General features: G+C 40.8%; 1 protein-coding gene across 2 annotated transcripts in view; it reads right to left on the reverse strand.

The window, feature by feature from the left end:
• Window positions 1-24,156, reverse strand: part of GLRX3 (glutaredoxin 3) — a 44,436-nt gene that overhangs the window by 9,467 nt on the left and 10,813 nt on the right. For both annotated transcript variants that reach the window (XM_032766136.2, XM_075072732.1), the window contains exons 3-6: window positions 16,297-16,371; window positions 15,373-15,574; window positions 3,905-4,077; window positions 3,743-3,804 (exon numbers count right to left, since the gene is read on the reverse strand). In XM_032766136.2, coding sequence (XP_032622027.1) covers window positions 3,743-3,804; window positions 3,905-4,077; window positions 15,373-15,574; window positions 16,297-16,371 — 512 coding nt within the window. The remainder of the gene's footprint in view (window positions 1-3,742; window positions 3,805-3,904; window positions 4,078-15,372; window positions 15,575-16,296; window positions 16,372-24,156) is intronic.

Genomic DNA, 24,156 nt, shown 5'->3' on the forward strand with positions numbered 1-24,156 from the left:
GGCTAGACCGCACCCTGGCTGGGATTATTTAGGGAAAGTGGTCCTGCCTTTAGCAGGGGGTTGGACTAGATGACCTCATGAGGTCCCTTCCAACCTTTTGATTCTATGATTCTATGATACAAGAAAGATAAGAAGATAATGTATAGGTTTAGTAGATACATTTAAAGCTGCATTATAAACAAATGAATTTATATTCCATTCTATTTCATTCTCTCCCTAAGCCACTGTAAACCATGATATTACTTTTAAAGCAACGATTATTTTTTCCAGATTAAACTGCAAATACCTAGATGCATCAAACTTAAGGGGGAAATTCCATATTGAATTGGAGATATTTTTAATATGATATCCAGATATCTGAATATCTAATCACAGGTATCAGAAAGACAAGGTGGGTGAGGTAACATCTTTTACTGGCCAACTTCTGTTGGTGAGAGAGACAAGCTTTCAAATTTACACAATAATGCTCTCTTTGAAAGACCTGAAGAAAAGTTTTTTGTAAGCTCAAAAGCTTGTCTCTCACCAACAGAATTTGGCCCAATAAAAGATATTACTGAACCCAGCTTGTCTCTGTAGAAACAGTGTTGGTCCCAGGACATAACACTGCAGTTACAGATATGTAATCTATACACAATATTTCAAATGCAGAACCTAGCTATTAGTGATTCAACTTCTTCTCATACATCATTAGATAAAGTCTTTGCTAGTACTCTATGAAAAATTATGACTGACATCCAATAGTCAAACCCATTTCAGTTGAGATGGTATTTTAATATTTTTGGTTGCTTGCTTGCTAAGAATTTACTGTTCCATAACATTTTTACAGGTTCATAACAACCTCTTTCCCCAAATTCTCCATCAAGAATTTTGACGGGTCATATTACAGAACATTAAAGTCCCACAACATCTGATAAAATAGGACATCAAATTTTATGAACTTCTAAGAGAGCTGCCAGGTTGTAGAAAATATGCTCCATTTTATTTTTTTTTAAATTTCCCATTAGGCTTAATTCTTTGCTTGAATGACTGGAGAGTAGGGGCCGTAGGGAGCCAACTCTGATCCTCTAAAGGGGTAGAATTTCATTACAGATTCATTTAGCACAAAGAAAGAGTAGCATGGTCAAACACCTAGGTTGTCACTGTTCTGCTGAGTGACTTTCCCTTCGGCATTGATCATGGAAATCAACTGGCCAGAGATTCACAAGTGAAAAATGTAAAAGAAGTTTAATTACAGTGCTGTAAAAATACGCTTTGGTTTTCAAAGGAAAACTGGGAAGCTGGAAGACAGCTATGGAAAGCTGAAAATTAAGCTAGGCAACAAGCTCACCTGTTTCAATATGAATACAATAATATAATTAGACACAGATTGGAGTGAATCTAGAACTTCTAGCCTAGCTCTATGAATAGGAGTTCTATGATTGTCCTGCACAGTGACTGGACAATTGCCATTTTGCCAGTGTTAAAGTATCCGAATGAGTGAAGATTTCAGATCCTTGTCTTACAGCTCTCGGTGCTTCTTTAGCAAGGCATCCACCTGAACCAATCTTAAGTGACTTCATTAAAACATATTTAGATCCTGTATAAGCATCGTTTTCAGGAATGGAAGAAGTGACATCTCATATTATGGCTAATGGAGAAAAGAAACTAATTGTTTTTGCTTCAAAGACTAAGCAAAGCAGAAAACAAAGCATGGTACAAATTAGGAAGTAATTTCTGAGCTTGCAAGTTGGCATGGGGGGGAGAAGAAGACCAGCAAAAGCACCTCTTGCAGAAAAAAATTCAATTTAAAAAGAAAGTGACTCTGAAGGTATAACTCATCACCCAACGGAACCAGTCAGTTTTTCTAGAGGGGATGGCTCGCTCAGTAGTCTAAACATTAGGTTTCAAATACTGAGTCTCCCTGGAGCTTAATGGTTCAAATCCCAAAAATTCAGGTTAAGCTCTTTATTCTCAAGATAGTTTGAATTCCATGTAGTTTGCTGTAAAGAGGTGTTTGAGGTTTGTTTGTTTTTTTAAGATTAAAAATAAAAGGTCTGTTTGCTCTGTGCAGACATTCAAGAGCTCATAAGCAAGGGTCTGTCCTGGTATTACTGAAATATTTCAGTGTTTATTACCCTTACCCATGACAAAACATAGTGCTGTTCATTATCACATTATTTTATTATTGTTTCTGTAATCTACTGAAGTTTCCTATCAATATTTTCAAGTACTTCTACTTGTTATATACACACACAGTAGTACAAAATATAGCCCTTATCCTGTAATCAGATCTGGTCAGACACTATAATACAGAATAAGGCTATACCTGAATATATTTGACTGCAGAATCAAGGCCAAAATGAGTAACTAAAACTTGAAAGAAAAAAAAAGCACAAAGAGTAAATTAAAGGGTATGCTCTCATCTAACCTTTGCATATTCTAATTTGTAAGTATTTAACTGTTCAGCCTACTAGTCCTTTATTGTAATACAGCAGAACTTCGGAGTTATGAAAACCGAAGTTACAAACTGACCAGTCAAGCACACGCCTCATTTGGAACCGGAAGTATGCAATCAGGCAACAGCAGAGACAAAAAAGTAAATACAGTACAATACTGTGTTAAACTACTAAAAAAAAAAAAAAAAAAGGGAAAATTTAAAAAAGATTTTACAAGAAAAGGAATTGTTTCTGTGCTTCTTTCATTTAAATTAAGATAGTTAAAAGCAGCATTTTTCTTCTGCATAGTGAAGTTTCACAGCTGTATGAAGTCAATGTTCAGTGGTAAACTTTTGAAAGAACAACCATAACTTTTTGTTCAGCATTACAAACATTTCAGAGTTATGAACAATCTCCATTCCTGAGATTGTTGTTATATGCTATTTCCCAAGCGTGGTTTACCAATGTGTCTTTGGCAGTTGGGATCGGACACTTTCAGAGCTTTATAGATACCCAGTGTCACCAGCCTCAGACTATGAGTAGATGTGTGTGTGTCAATATTTGCCTTCAGAGAATAGGTGTAACGTGATAATTTAGCTTCCTCTTTACTGTCTTAATGGTGTGATACATATAAGATGAGAAACAAATTCCCACTACTTGCTAGCTATTGCTATAAAATAGGAACATTACTCACATATTTAGAGCTTATGATTCACTTGGTTACCAGGCTTGACTTAGTGGAGCAGCCAAATTTAAACAGAGCATGTGCTCAAATGGAAAGACTCAAGAGGCCAGACTGGCTTCTAGATACTAGGTCTGCCTTGGGAGATTAAAAACCCACAGTGCATCACTAAAAAGCACATAATGTCAAAGGAGACAACAGTGGGAAATGAGGCTACGTAATTATACTGTACTGACACCAGAGTAACCAAATCTATATCCAATCAGATTAAAAAACTTTAAAAAGTTACTTGTAGAGTTACAACATTTTCTATAAAAGGATTTACCTATGTTTCCTTTCTTAAAAAAGGAGTTGTTATCCAAGAAAGGAGACTGGAGGAAATCTATGTGTACTATTTTAATTGTAATAAAACTTGTAGTCTAAGTAAATCCTATTAAAACAGCATACCCAAATGTTTACTTCTATATACGATCACCGATGTTATCAACAATTGAAAAGGTAGCTAAAAGATTCAATTACTTCAAATGAAAGACTGCAGCATTACAGTAATTTACTTTTTAAGTGTTGCTGTATTTCTGAGTGTCAGAATATGGATGTTGCCTCTAAACTATAACACACTGTAAAATAAAGATATAATACATCATACTTGTCTTCCAATTTGTGTGCCTTGGGACAAATTGTGTCCAGTTCTCCAGAAGCCTCTAGTTCCTGAAAAACAGGTGTTCAGATTTAGAGATAGTTATATACACACACACACTTTTAAAAACACGCAAAACATAAAGAAGATGCAGATTTCTCAATTTCTAACCTTAACAATATCCAGTCCACCAATAAGCTCTCCAGCTACATATAACTGTGGATAAGTAGGCCAATTAGAGTATGTTTTCAGTCCTTGACGTACTTCTTCATCAGAAAAAATATCAAAACTGCTAAACATAATGTTATGTTTGTTAAGAATCTCCACCATTTGTCTGCTGAAACCTGGATATAAAGAGGATATCAGTCAGGAGGTGATTAATTTAAATTATATCTATTTTTAAATAAAATGCTCTCGTGGCTATATGAACATTTGGTTAAAAAATGTACTACAGATCATCCAGACAATAACCACTCCCTACAAGATTCTAGTGTGTTTGTTTTTCTTATCTGAGAGTATTAACATGATAAAACAAAAAAGACAAAGAATAAAAACGGTTTTATTACTGTGAATATTAAGCCTAAGTATCTAGACAGTATGTATATGTCTGAAGTTTGCCTGCATAAACAATTGCATTCAGTAACTTTAGTGTACTACATTTTGGTGGAACATCTTATGGTTAAACCTCAAAGAATCTATTTCCCTAGTCTCTGACTTGTCCAGTTCTCCTCCTTCCTTCTGCATCCAAAAGAAAAGATACTCTTTGCCCTCCTCACATCTTCTGCTCCCTCTTATCTTCCCCCCATCCCCACTTCACATTCCTGCAGCTCTTCTTGTTTTCTCCCTCCAGCTACTGCCAGCCTCCTCCAAACACCAATAGTTTGAATTAGTTGAAACTGACTGACTAAAGAGCATGGGAACTACTATTCAAGCCTATTGGGTGGCAACAGTTTGAATTTTAAAATGGCCTTTTTCTGGCTGCGTTTCAGCTGCCACTGCTTTGACACTATTTTCCCTCCCACATCACAACAACCTGAGTTTGTTTTTTAAGTATTTACATTCACAAGGGTACATATTTTATTGTATGTGACACTTTTTATTAGGTACTATGAAGTCTTGTACTTTTCTTCTGATACTTTCTCATTAGCACATTAAGTAATGGACATTAAGAGTTATAAAATATGGGATTTAAAACACACTTATGTAGTCTGTTTTACAAAAAATGTTTCTTTTCATAATTTAATTCTTTGTTCTAAGAAAATATACAATAATAAATGTATCCCAGTCTTCACACACACATTCACTTTTTACAATACTGTCCACAAAACTTAACATTCCTTATGCATAATAAACCATTTTTACACTAAAAAAGCAACTAGCTAAAGATCATTTTAAAAAATCTTCTGTCATAACCACCACCATCATTCTAGATTACTAAAACTGAAAAGTAAATTCTGAACATTTTCACTATTTGGACTTTTTTTTTTTTTTTACACATTTTTTTAATAAAAACGGAACAAAAGGAATTCTTAAATAAAATAACCAGACTGTCACATAAAAATAACTATTATTTAATTTCAACTTGCAAGATCACTTACTAATTTTTTAAATATGGATTTGCACTACAGTTTTCTGCAGTTTGCATGATCTGCAATTTTTTGAGATGAGGTACTGATATGTATATGTATGACATCTAAGTGTTAAGTTCATGTACAGCCTGAAGTAAAAACATGGATTCTGAAATTTCTCATTCATCTGGGAGTTCATTGGTAAACAGCTAAAGGGTGATTGCTGATGGTTATTCTGTTGCCAATATATTAACTCATTTCTATTGAACAAGGCTGAGGAAAAGCTTCATTTTAGCTATAGGCAATTACATGAAGACTAGAAATATAGGTAGGTTGTGTTTCATTTTTAAGTGTTAAAGTAGCAGAATGAAAATGTTATGCTCAGGGATAAAGTACCAATACAGCTTTACTTTCACAACAAAAGATTTAGGTTGAATTTCTGAAAACACACCATACATGTAAACAAAGAATTAAAGTGTGAACAAAATGTAAGTATATCCAGACAGCCATAAATGCTGCTATATACTTTATACTGTTAATGAGAATAAATAAAATTTTAATACCAGTGAAACAAGCAAACCAATGCAGTCACAGCCCAAAAATCTCCTGAAACAAGATTTACATGTGTAGCAACATAATACAATAGCCAGTGAACACATGGCCAAGGGAACCGACTTCCCTCAACACTATACTGAAGTTGACTCTCTCAATGAAGTAATGATTAACTATAAAAAGATTCCATATCCCACCACAGGAGAGGGTTCCTCACTAGTCGCCAAGTGTACTCATCTATCATTTCAAATCTGTTGCATCTCTCAAAACAGAGTTTGTTCACAACTATATTCATCCTTAGATAACCAAATGAAATATCTTGTATTTTACATTCTTTTTACTTATCTAATGCCATTGTCATAACAAACCAGTTTTAACTTTGACAATTTTGCCTTTTCAGTATGGTAAGCTCTCCTCTTATTAAAAGGTATGCATATTTTAACAACTCTGCCAGCACCAGTATACTATAGATTTTTCTCTTCAACCAACACCACATTCTACCTTAAGTATCTTATCTGCTGAATTGGACTAACAACTACTAAATTAATTTCTCTTCAATCTTAGTTACAAATTCAGGCAATCCTACATATAACTGCAAATTTTCACTGATAATCTAGGTTTTAATACATAAATCCGTACTATGTAAGTAAACACAGCTCATTGTGAATTTTTCATAGAATGTGTGACAGTAGTATACATATAAAATCTGTGCAAGTTTGAAAAAATTGTACAATGTTATAGTGCATGACTGTATAATTAGAAAATTATCTTATGCAAATGCACCAAAGAGTCAAACTCTGTGTGTAATCTTGATTTCGGCTTTTCCTGTTTTTTTGAGCATTTAACCAAGCACTCTCAATGCTCACTTAATCTCTTACGTTTAAACTTGGCCGAGTTCCCTCTGTGAAATAATGGATTTCCGCTGAACCTCTGCCTCAGCCCACATACATATTCAGTACACTTCTGTCATAAACAGATGGTTAAGGGTTAATGTCTCTTCTACCTGTAAAGGGTTAAGAAGCTCAGTAAACCTGGCTGACACCTGACCAGAGGACCAATAGGGGGACAAGATACTTTCAAATCTTGGTGGAGGGAAGTCTTTGTTTGTGCTGCTTGCTCGGATCGTTGTTTGCTCTCGGGACTGAGAGGGACAGGACATCATTCCAGGTTCTCCAAATCTTTCTGAAACAGTCTTTCATGTTTCATTTCAAATCTTTGAAGTGGAAGGTGAAGCCTCGTCAATTGCATTTGAATCGCTGGCTTGCTCTCTAGCAGAATCCGTTGTGTTGACTAGTCTCGAGGGAACTGAGGGAGGGACCGGCACAGCATGTCCAGGTTTCTCCAAGAGGTCTTTTCTGAAAACAGTCTTTCGATGTTTACAAACTACGTAAGTAATAGCCAGGCAAGGCGGGATTAGTCCTTATGTTTGTTTTCTTAACTTGGTACATGTGTACTTTTTGCTTGGATAGATTTTATACCTCTGATTTGCTGTAACCTTTGATAGGATCTCAGGCTGGGGGCGGAGGGTCCCTCTGTCTATATTGAATTCTGAAAGTGATCCTCTTGTTAAATGCCTGATAAATTACGCGATCTATCCTTGATTTTTACTAGAAGAATAACTTTTTTATCTTTTCACTTTCTTTATTAAAAGCTTTCTTTTTAAGAACCTCCATTGAATTTTTCCTTGTTTTAGAATCCAAGGGGATGAAGTCTAAACTCACCAGGCATAGCCGGTGAGGGGAAAGCAGGGGGGATGGTTAATTTCCTCCTTGTTTTTAAAATCCATAGGAGTTTGGATATTGGTGTGAAGCTTCCCAAGGCAACCCGGGGGAGGTGGAGAAGTCTAGGAAAAGGAGGGGATGTTAATTCCTTCTTTGTTTTAAGATCCAAGGAGTTTGGATTTGTGTAAGCCTCTCAAGGCAACCAAGGGAGGGAGAGTCATGGAGGGGATGAAGTGGGAGGGGGAACGGTTAATTTCCCCTCTGCTAGAAAAAGACCACAAGGGGTTTGGGGAAACAGAAAGTTGTGCCAGACACAGACCTTCTTGGCTGGTCGGCAGCCGCACAGCTTAAATTCAAGCCTACTTAAATTAAAGCTTTAAAAGTGTTCATGACTGCAGGTCCTCATTTTTTGTACTACTAAAGATTTCAAAGCTGGGAAAAAACCTTGACAACTTTCAATTACACACGCGGAGCAAGGAGAACCAGACCTAGATGAGCGAATGGCCAGGATAGAGGACTCTGGAGATAACTGTGGTTGGCGCCCATACCCCGATTGGGTGACGGGCATTGCGAAGTGAAGTGAGTGAGTTTAGAGCGCAAGAGGGAGGACTCCTCTCTCATATCTGAGACAAAGCGGGACGATCAGGCAAGTTACTTAAGTGCCTGATATAACACAACTGCATAGAAGCCTTGGAACCAAGCAGGGAAGACTGGAGTCCTGGAACAGTCAAGGGAACTTATGATGTGATGGAATAACAGAGACTTGGTGGGATAACTCCATGGTTGACTGAGAGGTTATTGTCATGGAGCGATGGATATAAACTTTGAATCAGACTGTGACATGGATAAGGGCAGGTTGCATGAAAAGGTGGGAGTTGAACCATTGTATGTAGTGAGAGCAGTGTGACTGCTCAGCAGCTCTGTTATGAAACGTGCGGAAAAAAACTGAGGTCTCTCTGGATTAAAGTTAGACGAAGTGTGAGTAACATAAGTTGATGTCATGGTGGGAGTCAGCTGCTAATTAGACCACCAGACCATGAGTGTGGACGAGGCTTTCTTCAGCAACTAACAGAAGTTACTGCTGGGAATAGATCACAGGCCCTGTGTTCTCATGGGAGACTTTTATCACCCTGATATCTGCTGGAAGAGCAATACAGCGCGTGCACAAATATCCAGAAAGTTTTTGGAAAGTGTAGGGACAATTTTCTGGTACAAGTGCTGGAGGAACCCAAGCTAAGGGGCAGAGCTCTTTCTAGACCTGCTGCTCAGAAACAGGACACGAATTAGGAGGGAGAAGCAAAAGTGGATGGGAACCTGGGAGCAGTGACCATGAGATGGTCGAGTTCAGGATCCTGACACAAGGAAGAAAAGAAGAGCAGCAGAATACGGACCCTGGACTTCAGAAAAGCAGACTTTGACTCCCTCAGGGAACTGATGGTCAGGATCCCTTTGGGAGGAATAACATGAGAGGGAAAGGAGTCCAGGAGAGCTGGCTATATTTTTAAAGAATCCTTATTTGAGAGGTTGCAGGAAAAAAACATCCTGATGTGTAGAAAGAATAGTAAATATGGCAGGCGACCAGCTTGGCTTAACAGTGAAATCCCTGCTGATCTTAAATACAAAGAAGATTTCACGAGACGTGGAAGATTGGACAAATGACCAGGGAGTATAAAAATATTGCTCAGGAATGCAGGAGTGAAATTAGGAAGGCCAACTCACACTTGAAGTTGCAGCTAGCAAGAGATGTTAAGAGTAACAAGAAAGGTCTCTTCAGGTATGTTAGCAACAAGAAGAAAGTCCAGGAAAATGTGGGCCCCTTAATGAATGACGGAGGCAACCTAATGACAGAGGATGTGGAAAAAGCTAATGTACTCAATGCTTTTTTTGCTTCTGTCTTCACAAACAAAGTCAGCTCCCAGACTACTGCACTGGGCAGCACAGTATGGGGAGCAGGTGACCAGCCCTCTGTAGAGAAAGAAGTGGTTCAGGACTATTTAGAAAAGCTGGACGAGCACAAGTCCATGGACCTAGAAGTGCTGCATTCGAGGGTGCTAAAGGAGTTGGAGGATGTGATTGCAGAGCCATTGACCACTATCTTTGAAAACTCATGGCGATGGGGGAGGTCCCAATGACTGGAAAAAGGCTAATGCAGTGCCCATCTTTAAAAAAAGAGGAGGAGGAGGATCCGGGGAACTACAGGCCAGTCAGCCTCACCTCAGTCCCTGGAAAAATCATGGAGCAGGTCCTCAAGAAATCAATTCTGAAGCACTTAGAGGAGAGGAAAGTGATCAGGAACAGTCAGCATGGATTCACCAAGGGCAAGTCATGCCTGACTAACCTAACTGCTTTTATGACGAGATAACTGGCTCTGTGGATGAGGGGAAAGTAATGGATGTGTTACTCCTTGACTTTAGCAAAGCTTTTGGTACTGTCTCCTACAGTATTCTTGCCAGCAAGTTAAAGAAGTATGGGCTGGATGAATGGATAGAAAGCTGGCTAGATCATCGGACTCAACAGGTAGCGATCAATGGTTCCATGTCTAGTTGGCAGCCGGTATCAAGCGGAGTGCCCCAAGGGTCGGTCCTGGGGCCCATTTTGCTCAAGATCTTCATTAATTATCTAGAGGATGGCGAGGACTGCACCCTCAGCAAGTCTGCAGATGACACTAAACTGGGAGGCGTGGCAGATACTCTAGGGGGTAGGGATAGCATACAGAGGGACCTAGACAAATTAGAGGATTGGGCCAAAAGAAATCTGATGAGGTTCAACAAGGACAAGTGCAGAGTCCTGCACTTAGGACCTGCCACTCTAGGACGGAAGAATCCCATGCACTGCTCACAGACTAGGGACCCGGAATGGCTAGGAAGCAGTTCTGGTGCAGAAAAGGATCCTAGGGGTTAGCAGTGGGATGAGAAGCTGGATATGAGTCGACAGTGTGCCCTTGTTGCCAGGAAGGCTAATGGCATTTTGGGCTGTATAAGTAGGGGCATTGCCAGCAGATCGAGGGACGTGATCATTCCTCTCTATCGGACATTGGTGAGGCCTCATTCTGGAGTATCTGTGTCCAGTTTTGGGCCCCACGCTAAACAAGAAGGATGTGGGAAAAACTGGTAAAGAAGTCCAGCCTCCTGAGGGCAACAAAAATGATTAGGGGGCTGGAGCACATGACTATTAGAGAGAGGCTGAGGGAACTCGGGATTATTAGACTCCTGCAGAAGAGAAGAATGAGGGGATTGTGATGCTGCTTTCAACTACCCTGGAAAGAGGGGTTCCAAAGAGGAATGGATCTAGACTGTTCTCAGTGGTACCAGATGACAGAAACAAGGAGAGTAATGGTCTAAAGTTGCAGTGGGAAGGTTAAGGTTGGCTATAGAAAAACTTTTCACTAGGAGGGTTGGTGAAGCACTGGAATGGGTTACCTAGGGAGGTGTGGAATCTCCTCCTTAGAGGCTTTTTACAGTCAGGCTTGACAAAGCCTGGCTGGATGATTAGTTGGGGATCTGGTTCCTGCTTTCTGAGCAGGGGGTTGGACTGGATGACCTCCTGAGGTCCCTTCCAACCCTGATATTCTATGATTACACTGTTAAAATTAGCCTTACATACATGTACAGATATAACTTAAAAGCTCAGCATGCGATTTGCAAAAGCTCATGCCTACCTTCAAGCTTTTTTGATACAAGGGGTGTTCTTATAAAGGTTTCAAAGTTTCAGGAAGTTCTCAAAGCAGAAGGGTCAAAGTGAAAACTTTTACTTAACCTACACTATAGTAGTAACTGTCTCTGACACTATAATTATGAAAACTAAGACATTTCACTGACATATTGAGTATATGCAAATGAAATACAAACACTAAAAAATTAAAAAACAAAAAACAAAAAACAGTCCTAATCTATATTCTCCCATCGGAGTGAATTTAAAAAATGTATTTACTTTAAATTAAATACATTTTTCTCTATAAAAAAGCCTATTTAAAGTTAAATTTGAAATTATGACAACCTATGGCAAGACCTAAACAAGGGTTGCCACCCATCCAAGTTTTTCTTGAGCAATCCAGTTTTTGGCATTTGTGTCCCAGTGCTTTAAAGGAAGTTTAAAATAATGTTTTAAAGGAAGTCAAACCACAGAACTGGTGGAAGTCAGTGCCTAAGCACCTGGAACCAGAGTTCATTGAAGTGCTATACTAGCTTCTGACAGCAATAGCTTCCTCTGCAAGTAAAAGAGAATATTTTCTTCGTTTCAATTTATTCAAATAGTTCAGTCCAATAACTAGTTTCATATGAAGTTGGGAAACAGATTGGGAGCTGAGAAAGCAGGAAAGCTTGGCTTCTTCTTTAAAGCTATGAATGAAAGAGGAGGTGTAAGAAGATGACACTTTCTAGTCCTAAATTTTAAACAACATGGTGATCAGAAACAATCAGGTTCAATACACCAACTAAAGATTATAGTGTCTTTGATTAAGAAATGTATGGATAAACTTATTTTGTTTTTCTGTATCCAGCACATTTAAGGTACTTAACTAATTAACTTAAAACTTAAAAGTGCTGTTTGTATATTTAATTGCATTCCAAATTCCATCCCAATGAGTTCTATATAAATGACATATAAAAAATGTGTCATTTGCCATTTTCTAACATAATGAAAAATGTAAAAACTAAGAATCTGAATACATATGTTAAGCTACATAGCTGCTTAAACAAATGTCTACAGATATAGTAGATGCGCTGGTTAGCAAAAAAGTACCAAATTTACTGTAAAGGCTACAGTTGGTTGTGGACCAACGTTTTAATGGTTACTAACCGACGAGAATAAACTTTTCTTTTAGAAAATAAAGAGTACAAATGCAAAACAAAATTAAAATTTATTTAAATCAAGGTTTCTTTCTTGCTGCTTTAAACCACAATTAAAATCTGTGATATAAATCACTGATTTAAATCAAACCCTTCCATCTCCCATTCATCGTAACATACTGGGGGAAAACCAAACTGGATTACAAATATTTTGCAAAGCAAACACCACATATTATAACTAAGGCAAGAAATTTATGAGTGATAGCATTTTATTTCCCAATAATCTTATTTCTATTTGGGATAAAGACATAGGTGCTTAAAAGCATCTCAATTCTTCATTGCATATGAAATATGTATGAGGAGCGTGCAAATATTTATGTATGATTTTAAAGTGCACACACAGTTGTACAGTTAACGTGGGGCGGGAGAGGTGTGAATGTTTAGTTTTAGTTTGTTACTTGTTAAAACATTTCTACCTTAACCCATAGGTGTTGGAACTAGAGATGCTGGCTTGAAGTGGTTTCCATTATATACTGGGTTTACAGTTTTGTTCAATGGCTCAGCACCCACACTATAAAAATTGTTCCAGCATCCCTGCCATAATGATCTTGTGGGACTTATTCATCTAATTAAAATGTAGCAGCATTTTAGGACTTAAGGAAAAAGACACCAGATCAGATGTTCGTATTGCATGAACCATTTACAGGATCCTGCAGACCACTTCATCTCCCATTCATAACCCAGTAACATTCCCACAGTACTCACAACAGTAGTTTACATGTAAAAGCGACTTTTTAATTATTTTCTTTTAATACAATTAGCTGTTGGAGGTAGAGCCAATAGCATGTGATCAACCAGCTCTCCACATACACCTCTACCCCGATATAACAAGAAGTCAGATACAACACGGTAAAGCGGTGCTCGGGGGGGGGGGGTGGGGGGCTGCAGGCTCCAGCGGATCAAAGCAAGTTCGATATAACGTGATTTCACCTATAACACAGTAAGATTTTTTGGCTCCCAAAGATAGCATTATATCGAGGTAGAGGTGTACAACCAAGTGATCTCCACACAGTCTGAAAACAGCTTTATTAAACCACGGAGTCTCTCCCTGCCAATGCAGGATTGTTCCTTATAGTACATTATGTAGTGTTTTGTCTGGTCTTTTTAAAATCCCAGACATTGGTACTTTTCACCATTACGATTTCCTTTTACGACTGTTTCACAGCCCAATACATTTCATTGGCAAAAAGTTCTTCTTCCTATTCAGAGTAAGTTATTTTAATTCCATCACATCACTCCCATTTACTGCACTCAACTCCTTGAGTTAATCTTCAGAATACATGTAGACTTCCTTCCTTCCCCCATCCACAAGTCATTGCTTAGGCAAGATATACATGTCAGCTCTTTAAAATCCTTCCTCAAAAGGCTCTTGCTCAGTTGTGTTGCTCTTTTCCTCCAATCTGTCAGCATCAGGTCTGTTCCAAAGTTCACTGAAGTCGGTGGAAAGTTTTCCACTGACTTTAACAAGCTTTGGATCAGACCCATGATGACTAGAAATGAAAGTACTATTCCCGATATTATACCACAACTACAGCAAGAAGTCCTAATAGCTCCTTTTCCCAGGACATGATGGCTGTGTTTGCAGCCCAAAATACCATTTTTTGTAGCCATACATATTGCAAACTCAAATCACTACCACCTCTCACTTCATCATTTGCACTTACTCCCTCCCACTGAACTTGTGTTTTGAATAACTTTCACCTTCCTCTCCCTCTTTTCTACCCCAGTGTAGTACTGAAGCTTGCATTGTTCCTATTTAATTCTTGTTTTTTATGTTCTTGCCATTTTCAGTTTCTCTAGGTCCTTTTGTACTTTTTCCTCCATTTTTACTATTTACTCAACTCTTCTCAATTTGGTTTCTTTCATGAATCTCATGAATACACCGTTATCCTGATCACTAAAGAACATAGCAAATAAGTACGGTCATCACTTTGGTAAGTCATTAGAAACCTCTCTCAAACACTGACTCTTCCCTGTTGCATTGTTACTTATTGCCCTTTGTTTCCAGCCAGTTACCCAGTTTTAAATCCACATGCGTTCTTATCAAAACCAATTTAATTTTTAAATTATAATTTTGAGGAATTGTATCAAAGTCAGGCTGGATAAAAAGTGATTTTTATTTAAATTAGAGATGAGTTAAATTAAAAAACTACTGAAAATTAAATTTATATTTTACAATAACCTAGGTTAAGGCCTGAACTTACCATAATCTATTAATATTATTTTAATTAAAATGATTTTAACATTACATGTTTGCTACCACTTTTTGGTGGAAGTCACTGCCTAATCACCTGGAACTAAAGTGTGTTGAAGTGCTCAACTAGTTTTTGATAGCGGTAACCTCTTCTGCAGGTACAGAGAGAATTGGGCAGGTTGCTTAGTCTTTCTATCCCTCTGTTCCCTATCTGGAGCAACAGAATAACAATACAGTAACTTCATGAGTGGACTGTGAAAATAAATTAATTAGTGTTTTGAGGCGCTCAGATACTTTAATGCAGTGGTCCCCGTATTAAACTGTCAGGGTGTGCCCCCTGGAGGGGCAGAGGGGTGCAGAGGAACTTTGGCGGAGGCACGGCAGGACCCAGGACAGTTCCCGTGGGGGATAGGGAGGGAGCGCCACCCAGCCCTGCTCCACTTCCACCTCTGCTCCAGCCCCACCTCCAGTCGGGGCTCCTCCCCCAGCCCCACTCCCAGCTTCAGCCCCCAACTGCAGCCCCAGCCTTGGTCCCTTTACTCCCTTCCGCTTCCCTTCCCTCCCCTCCCCTCTGAAGCCACGGTCCAGGGTTGGGGGAGGGTGTCATGGACAAGGGTAAAGGGGCCATGACCTCAAAAAGCCTGGGGACCTCTGCTTTAATGATACATACCACAAACAAGCCTATATATAACTCCTGCAACCAATCCCTACATAAACAAGCCCTGTTACATTAAATGAAATTTCAGGAAGTCCTTACCACAACGAGGCTCCTGGGGAGATCCTTTTATAAACACCATGCAGGGTGCAGCATTGGTCAATTTCTTTATACGCACGTTGAGGTCCTCTTTTGCATTATCATTAGGGCCAGCTGAAATTGTACTGCTAGATGCATGGCGCTGGACTTTTTTGGTCAGCTCTGGGGCATGGGCACCATCTAATCTGTCAATTTTCTGAGAATTCTAAATAAGCCAAGAGAGTAGCTCAGTTAAGAAGCATTAACTAAAAGCGTCTTCTAAACTACTAAAAATTGGAAGTTTCATGTATTCCATCACTACATATTATAGGTTTTCAGATAAGCAGGCAGAATGGGTTAGAATACTGACCCTTTACCTCTTTAATCCCAGCAAAATTCTAAAACAGAAACTAGTCTGTTGGCCATAGCACTCTCTGTACCAAACAGGCTTCTTAAAACTTGTTATAAACAAACAAAAATTATTAACAACAAACAGAACCAAATGTGCTATTTCTACTGCATAATCACCTGTTAATTCTTCTCAAGTGTTACACTGAATAATTCAAACAGAAAAGTGAATGAATCATGAACCCTCAGTAGACCACACCTAACACAACACAAGAGAAGAGTCTTGTGCATCTCAGGTATTGTAAAGCCACCTATGAATTCCAAGGCATTTCCAGGAGGTTCTGAAATATGAAAACTGGGTTCCATAATCATTTCTGTGAACTGGCTATTCTTGTGCCCTCGGTTAAAAAAAACAAAACACACATACACACACATGGAGACACAGACTGTTAGAAGTTTCTACATTAAGTCAAAATTAAGAAAAGAGAGTTCTGCTCTTTTTAGTACTAAAACAAGAGTAGAATGAAAATTTACTAGTACTGAACTGCTGAACTTAACACAGACATTCATGTGAGTAATATGCAATCCATTTTCTCTTACCTTAAAAAACAAGAATGTTGGAACAGAACTAATTTCATATTTTTCAGATACTTCAGGCACAGCTTCAGCTTCCAGCTTAAAAGTCAGAGAAAACATGGTTTTATTTTCATAATTTTCTTTGAAGTTTTGATTGTGCATGTCAATCCTTTTTATAATGTTCTGCTCAGCATTTTATATGTTTAAAAAGGAGTTTGATGCAAAAGTTTATGAGACATTTGCATTTAAATGAGACTCGGTGGGCTGGCATGTCATCCACTGAGCCTGCACAGTGTCAAAACAGGTTCAGGGGTTTTTATTTCGTTGCACATTTCAAAAGATGCCTAGAGGCTGTGAATAAAATTTTTGGTGCACTAGTGACCTAGTAAATTTTCAATCATATGCAGCTACTACTATATTGAAATCCATAAATCATTGACCCCAGTTATGTCATGATTACAGTGCTTATTTTCTGCCCACAGCAATTCTTGCTGTTTGCTCTATTGACTAATTTCAAGAGGCAGTACATCATGACTGACATTTGCAGCCTTCTGCAAATTATGAGGCAAAAAGGAGTATTTCTTCAATAAACTATTGATGTCTGCTAAATTTTACTTTTAACTCTTGCAAGGCTCCTGGATTCTAAGTAGAAAGCTTGTTAGACTATTGGTCCAGAAGCTTGGTCATCATTAAAATGCATATTTTGGAATTCTAGAAGATACTTTTTTACCAGACAAATGTAAGTCTTTTTATTAACCATGTCCAACGTGTGTATTCTGTCTCAGCTGCTGACTTCAGTGACAAAAGTTATTTGGAGGGCTGTTTTTAATTTGTTTATTGCAATAAAAGCTGATTTCCTGTTAGCGCTGCAGACATTAAGTAGAAAAATAAAGGTATAAATAAGGTGGTAAAATAGTGAATATAAATGTATTTCAAGGAATAGTAAATAGAAACCTGTGATCCCATTTACAAGTGCACAAAGCCTTGCCAACTCCTCTTTCTGCAACCTGTACACTGGGGCTTTATCAACAGCAACTGGAAAACCATTCCGGGTTGCTGATTTCTTGTTCAGAAAATTAACATTTTTAACAACGTCATCACTGACTATTCGATTTCTGGCTCTCTCTATATAGCGCTTTGAACTTTTTAGTGTTATTTGTAAACGTAGATTTTGGTTTGTTACACCCATAAGGCTTTTAATCTTGTTACAATTTTGGATGCAAGAGAAATAATTTTACATCTGCTCAACGTTCCCTCAAGTGGACAGCGGGCTGCAGACAGGGGAGTTTGAGAGGGAGTTTGACAGAGGGAAGCCTATGATGGTTAGGAAGACCTGTAACACCTGTACCAGCACTGCTTCTGTCTCCTCTACCTGCACCTGTAGCCAGACAGAGCGCCTGAGCATGGATGCTTCTACCCTGATCCTGGTGTGGTTTTGCAGAGACTGTGATTTGCAATTCCTGCTTACTGACATCCAGGCTGGGGGGATCACCCAATGTGAAAGGTGCCTGCTGGTGAAATCTTTCAGGCACTCGGTGGGGGAGCTACAGGAGGTGGCAGCTAGATTGAGGAGCATCCGAATCCATGAGCAAATCCACGAGTGTCCATGTGGAGACAGCTGAGGTAGCTGTTTCAGTACACAGGACTGCTGATACACCACTGGTGGAGTAAGAGATGGCTCAGGGTAAACACTAGCAGCTGGTTACTTCTGGCAGCAGGCAGTTCACCACCCCTGCCCCGAACCCTCCCACCATGGTAACAGCTAACCGTTATGCTCTTCTTGATACAGGAAAGAAGGAATCACCCTCTTCAATAGAGGAGGAGAAGCCTCATACCCCTAAGGCTGGGAGGTCTGCTGCCACCGCTGCAAATAGGAAACATAGGGTAGTGGTGGTCGGAGACTCTCTTCTGAGAGTGACGGAGGCGCCCATCTGTTGCCCTGACATTTCATCTTGGAAGGTACGCTGCCTGCCAGGGGCTCGTATCCAAGACATTACGGAGGCATTGTCAAGGATTATCCAGCCCTCTGACTACTACCCCATGCTACTCATATATGTGGGCACAAGTGATATGCCAGGTGTGACACTAAGAGGATCAAGAGTGACTACAGGGCTCTGGGAGTACAGGTGAAGGAGTATGGAGCGCAGGTGGTATTCTCTTTTATTCTTCCTGTCAAAGGTAGGGGCCCGGGCAGAGACAGGTGCATCATGGAGGTGAATGCCTGGCTGCGAAGATGGTGTCACCAGGAGGGTTTGCTTCCTCGACCACGAGATGGTATTCCAGGAAGGAACTGCCTAGGCAGAGATGGCGTTCACCTTTTGAGGACGGGAAAACCTATTTGGATGCAAACTGGCTAACTTAGTGAGAGAGAGGGCTTTAAACTAGGTTCGACAGGGACAGGTGAGCAAAGCCCACAAGTAAGTGGGGAACATGGAGACCTGGGAGATGGGTCGGGAAATAGGAGGGAGCATGGGCCATAATGGCAAAGAGAAAGGAGGTCAGGGCAAAACAAGGAGGCAATCAAATCAGTATCTTATACAAATATACAAATGCCGAGAATATGGGTAATAAGCAGGAAGAATTGGAGTGCTAATAAATAAATACAACTATGACATTGTTGGCATCAACAAACTTGTGGGATAAATAACATGACTGGAATGTTGGTATGGATGGGTACTCCTTGCTCAGGAAGGATAGATAGGGAAAAGGGGAGGAGGTGTTCCCTTATATACTACAAATGTACACACTTGGCTGAGGTGGAGATGGACATAGGAGACGGAAGTGTTGAGAGTCTCTGGGTTTAGGATAAAAGGGGTAAAAACCAAGGGTGATTGCATGCTAGGAGTCTACTACAGGCCACCTAACTGGGTGGAAGAGGTGGATGAGGCTTTTTTTAAGAACAATTAGCAAATCATCCAAAGCCCAATATTAGTGGCGTTGATGGGGGACTTCAACTATCAGATATATGTTGTGAAAATAAAACAGCAGGGCACAGACCATCTGTCATAAACAGACAGTAGAAATTATAAACAGAAGTACTTTATATCTCTTTTGACTGTAAAGGGTTAACAAGTTCAGTAAGCCTGGCTGTCACCTGACCGGAGGACCAATCAGGGGACAGGATACTTTCAGATCTTGAGGGAGGGAAGTTTCTGTGTGTGCTGTTTGAATTTGGTTGTTGTTCTCTCTGGGTTCTGAGAGTGACCAGACATGCACCAGTTTCTCTCACAATCTCTCTGATACAGGCTCTTATAAGTTCAGAATAGTGAGTACTAGGTAGGTAAGGAGTTTAGGCTTATGTTTGTTTCTTTATTGCAAATGTGCATTTGGCTGAAGGAGTTCAAATTGTATTTGGCTGGAGGATTTAATTTGTACTTGTATACTTAGGCTGGGAGGTATTCCCAGGTCTATAGCTGAAAAACCATGTACCTAATCCATCTTAAATTTACAAAGATAATTTTTACTGTTTTCTCTCTTTAATTAAAAGTTTTTCTTGTTTTTAAGAACCTGATTTTTTTATTCTGGTGAGACACCAGGGGACTGGTCTGGATCCCTGGGACTGGGTGGGGAGAAAGGAGAGAAGGGGAGAGAAAGGTTAATTTCTCTCTGTGATAGGATTACTTTCTCTCTCAGGGAGAGTCTGGGAGGGGAGAGAGAAGAGGAGGGAAGGTGAATTTCTTTCTGTTTGGTGATTCAAGGAGTTTGAAATCACAGTATCTTCCAGGGTAACCCAGGAGGGGAAGCCTGGGAGAGGCAACAGTAGGGAAAGGGTTTACTTTCCTTGTGTTAAGATCCAGGATCTGGGTCTTGTGTTCCCCGGGCAAGGTTTTGGGGGACCAGAGTGTACCAGGCACTGGAATTCCTGGTTGGTGGCAGCGCTACAAGTTCTATAGCTGGTAATAAGCTTAGAGGAGTTCAGCTGGTACCCCATCTTTTGAACACTAAGGTTTAGAGTGGGAATTGTACCATGACACCATCAGCAAGTTCTTGGACTACATTGCAGACAACTTTTTATTTCCAGAAGGTGAAAAGCTACTGGGGGAAGCCTGTTCTAGACTTGATTTTAACAAATAGGGAGGAACTCATTGAGAATTTGAAAGTAGAAGGCAGCTTGGTGAAGTGATAATGAAATCAGAGTTCACAATTCTAAGGAAGGGTGAAGGAAGTACAGCAAAATAAGACAATGTTGATTTCAGGAAAGTGGATTTTGTAACTCAGATGAGCTGATAGGTAAGGTCCCATGGGAATCAAAACTGAGGGGAAAAACAACTGAGGAGATTTGTGCAGTTTTTCAAAGGAACATACTAGGGCCAAAAGCAAGATAAAAGTGTGGCAAAAGATCACCTTGGCTTAAACACGAGATCTTGCATGATCTAAAACATAAAAAGGAGTCATATAAAAAATGGAAACTAGGACAGATTACAACATGAATATAGTAAACAACACAGGAATGCAGGGCAAGATAAGAAAGGCAAAGGCACCAAAATGAGCTCAAACTAGCTACAGGAATAAAGGGAAACAAAGACACTTTTTATCTATACATTAGAAGCAAGAGGAAGACAAGACAGGGTAGGCCCACTGCTCAGTGAGAGGCAGAAACAGTAACAAGCAACTTGAAATGGCAGAGATGCTTAATGACTTCTTTGTTTTGGTCTTCACCAAGAAGTCTGAAGGAATGCCTAACATAGTGAATGCTAATGGGAAGCGGGTAAGTTTAGAAGAGAAAATAAAAAAAGAACAAGTTAAAAATCACTTAGAGAAGTTAGATGCCTATAAGTCACCAGGGCCTGATGAAATGTATCCTAGAATACTTAAGGAGCTAATAGAGGAGGTATCTGAGCCTCTAGCTATTATCTTTGGAAAATCATGGGAGACAGGAGAGATTCCAGAAAACTGGAAAACGGCAAATACAGTGCCCATCTATAAAAAGGGAAATAAAAAACAACCCAGGAAACTAGAGACCAGTTAGTTTAACTTTTGTGCCAGGGAAGATAATGGAGCAAGTAATTAAGGAAACCATCTGCACACACTTGGAAGGTGGTAAGGTGATAGGGAACAGCCAGCACGGATTTGTAAAGAACAAATCATGTCAAACAAATCTGATAGCTTTCTTTGATAGTCTTGTGGATAAGGGAGAAGCGGTGGATGTGGTATACCTAGACTTTAGTAAGGCGTTTGATACGGTCTCGCATGATATTCTTATCAATAAACTAGGCAAATACAACTTAGATGGGGCTACTATAAAGATGGGTGCATAACTGGCTGGATAACCATACTCAGGGTATGTCTACACTATGGGATTATTCCGATTTTACAGAAACCGTTTTTTACAAACAGATTGTATAAAGTCGAGTGCACACGGCCACACTAAGCACATTAATTCGGCGGTGTGCGTCCATGTACCGAGGCTGGCGTCGATTTCCGGAGCGTTGCACTGCGGGTAGTTATCCTGTAGCTATCCCATAGTTCCCACAGTCTCCCCCGCCCATTAGAATTCTGGGTTAAGATCCCAATGCATAATGGTGCAAAAACAGTGTCGCGGGTGATTCTGGGTCAATGTCATCACTCAATCTTTCCTCCATGAAAGCAACGGCAGACAATCATTTCGCACCCTTTTTCCCGAATTGCCCTGGCAGACAACATAGCATGGCAATCATGGAGCCTCTTTTGCCTTTTGTCACTGTCACCGTATGCGTACTGGATGCTGCTGACAGAGGCAGTACTCCAGTGCTACATAGCAGCATTCATTTGCCTTTGCACGGTAGCAGAGATGGCTACCATCCCTATTGCACTGTCTGCCATTGTAAACTGGCGATGAGATGATGGTTATCAGTCATTTTGCACTGTTTGCAATTAGAAATTGGTGATGACGGTTATCAATCCTTTTGTACCGTCTGCTGCTGTCATGGGTGCTCCTGGCTGGCCTCACTGAGGTTGGCCAGGGGCGCATGGACAAAAATGGGAATAACTCCACAGGTCATTTCCTTCTTTATGTTTTGTCTAAAAACAGAGTCAGTCTTGCCTAGAATATGGGGCAAGTGTACTAGAGAACCAGAGAGCACAGTCGCTCCATGTCAGAGCCCCAGAGATCCCACAGAAATGATGAGCTCCATGCCATTCTAGGGGGTGCCCCTGCGACAACCTCACCCATTGCTTCCCTCCTCCCCCAACCCTCCTGGGCTACCGTGGCAGTGTCCCCCCATTTGTGTGATGAAGTAATAAAGAATGCAGGAATAAGAAACACTGACTTTTTCGCGAGATAAAATGAGGGGGAGGCAACCTCCAGCTGCTATGATAGTCCAAGCAGAACATTAAAGGGTAGAGGGAGAGGAGTTGCAGCAATCCCGCTGCTATGATAGTCCAGGCAGTACAAGAATCTTTTCTTTTACACTGAAAGCGGGGGGGGGGGGGGGTCTGATGGAGCTCAGCCTCCAGCTGCTATGATGAGGACGGTTACCAAGCCTTTTGTACCATCTGCCAGGAATGACCAGGGTCATTCCATTTTTACCCAAGAGCCCTGGCCGACCTCACCGAGCCAGCTAGGAGCACTCCACTGGATGATGAAGACGGTTTTCCACCTTTTGCACCGTCTGCCATCAGGAAAGGAAGGGGAGGGGATGCTGCTGTTCAGCATCGCACCCCCGCGTCTACCAGCAGCATGCAGCAGACATACGGTGACACTGAAAAGGTCAAGAAATGATTTTTTCCCATTTCCTTTCCTGGGGGGAGAGGGGGTAATGACGAGATATACCCTGAACCACCCCGGACAATGTTTTTGACTCTTCAGGCATTGGGCACTCAGCAAGAATGCAAATGCTTTTCTGAGATTGCGGGGACTGTGGGATACGGAGTCCTCAGTACTCCCTCCTCCCTGAGCGTCCATTTCATTTGGCTTCCATACGCTTGTCACGCAGCACAGTGCTGAGTCCCTGCTGTGGCCTCTGTCTATCATAGCCTGGAGATTTTTTCAAATGCTTTGTCATTTCGTCTTCTGTTAACGGAGCTTGATAGAACAGCTTTGTCTCCCCATACAGCGATCAGATCCAGTATCTCCCGTATGGTCCATGCTGGAGTTCTTTTGATTTGGGATGGCATCACCACCCAGTGCTGATTAGAGCCTCCACACTGGGCAAACAGGAAATGAAATTCAAAAATTCGCAGGGCTTTTCCTGTCAACCTGGCCAGTGCACTGAGTTCAGATTGCTTTGCACAGCAGTCACAATGGTGCACTATGGGATACCGCCCGGAGGCCAAACCGTTGAATTGCTGCCATACTAACCCTAATCTGACATGGCAATACCGATTTCAGGGCTACTCTCCTCATCAGAGAGGAGTACAGAAATCGGTTTAAAGGGCAAGCTAGGATTGCTAGGCCGTTAAAAGCCCGGTCAGCGCTGCACAGCATCCAGAAGGAACCAGCATGTCCCTGCGGCCCCTAGGCACAGGTGTGATCAGGGAAGCTCCGTGCGCCACCTCCACAGCTCCCATTGGCTGGGAACTGCAGCCAGTGGGAGCTGCAGGTGCAGGCAACACGCAAGTATGCAGACCCACCAGGCTGCGCCTCCGCCTAGGGGCCAAATCTGACAGTCACGCCGGCCACTTCCGGGAACGGCGTGGAGCCAGAGCAGGCAGGGAGACTGCCTTAGCTTCAGTGGCCAGAGCCCGCATCCCAAACCCCCTCTCACACTCTGCACCCCAACTCCTTACCCCAGTCCTGAGCCCACTTCCACACTTAAAACCCCTTGGCCACATCCAGAAGTCCCCTCCTGCAACCCATACCCCTCATCCCACCCAAGTCCACACCCTCAGCCACAGTCCTCACCCCCCTCACACCTCAACCCCTGCTTCAGCTTAGAGCCCCCTCCCACACCTTGAACCCCTCAT

The sequence above is a fragment of the Chelonoidis abingdonii genome, chromosome 15, assembly GCF_003597395.2.
Source record: "Chelonoidis abingdonii isolate Lonesome George chromosome 15, CheloAbing_2.0, whole genome shotgun sequence".
Taxonomy (NCBI): Eukaryota; Metazoa; Chordata; order Testudines; family Testudinidae; genus Chelonoidis; species Chelonoidis abingdonii.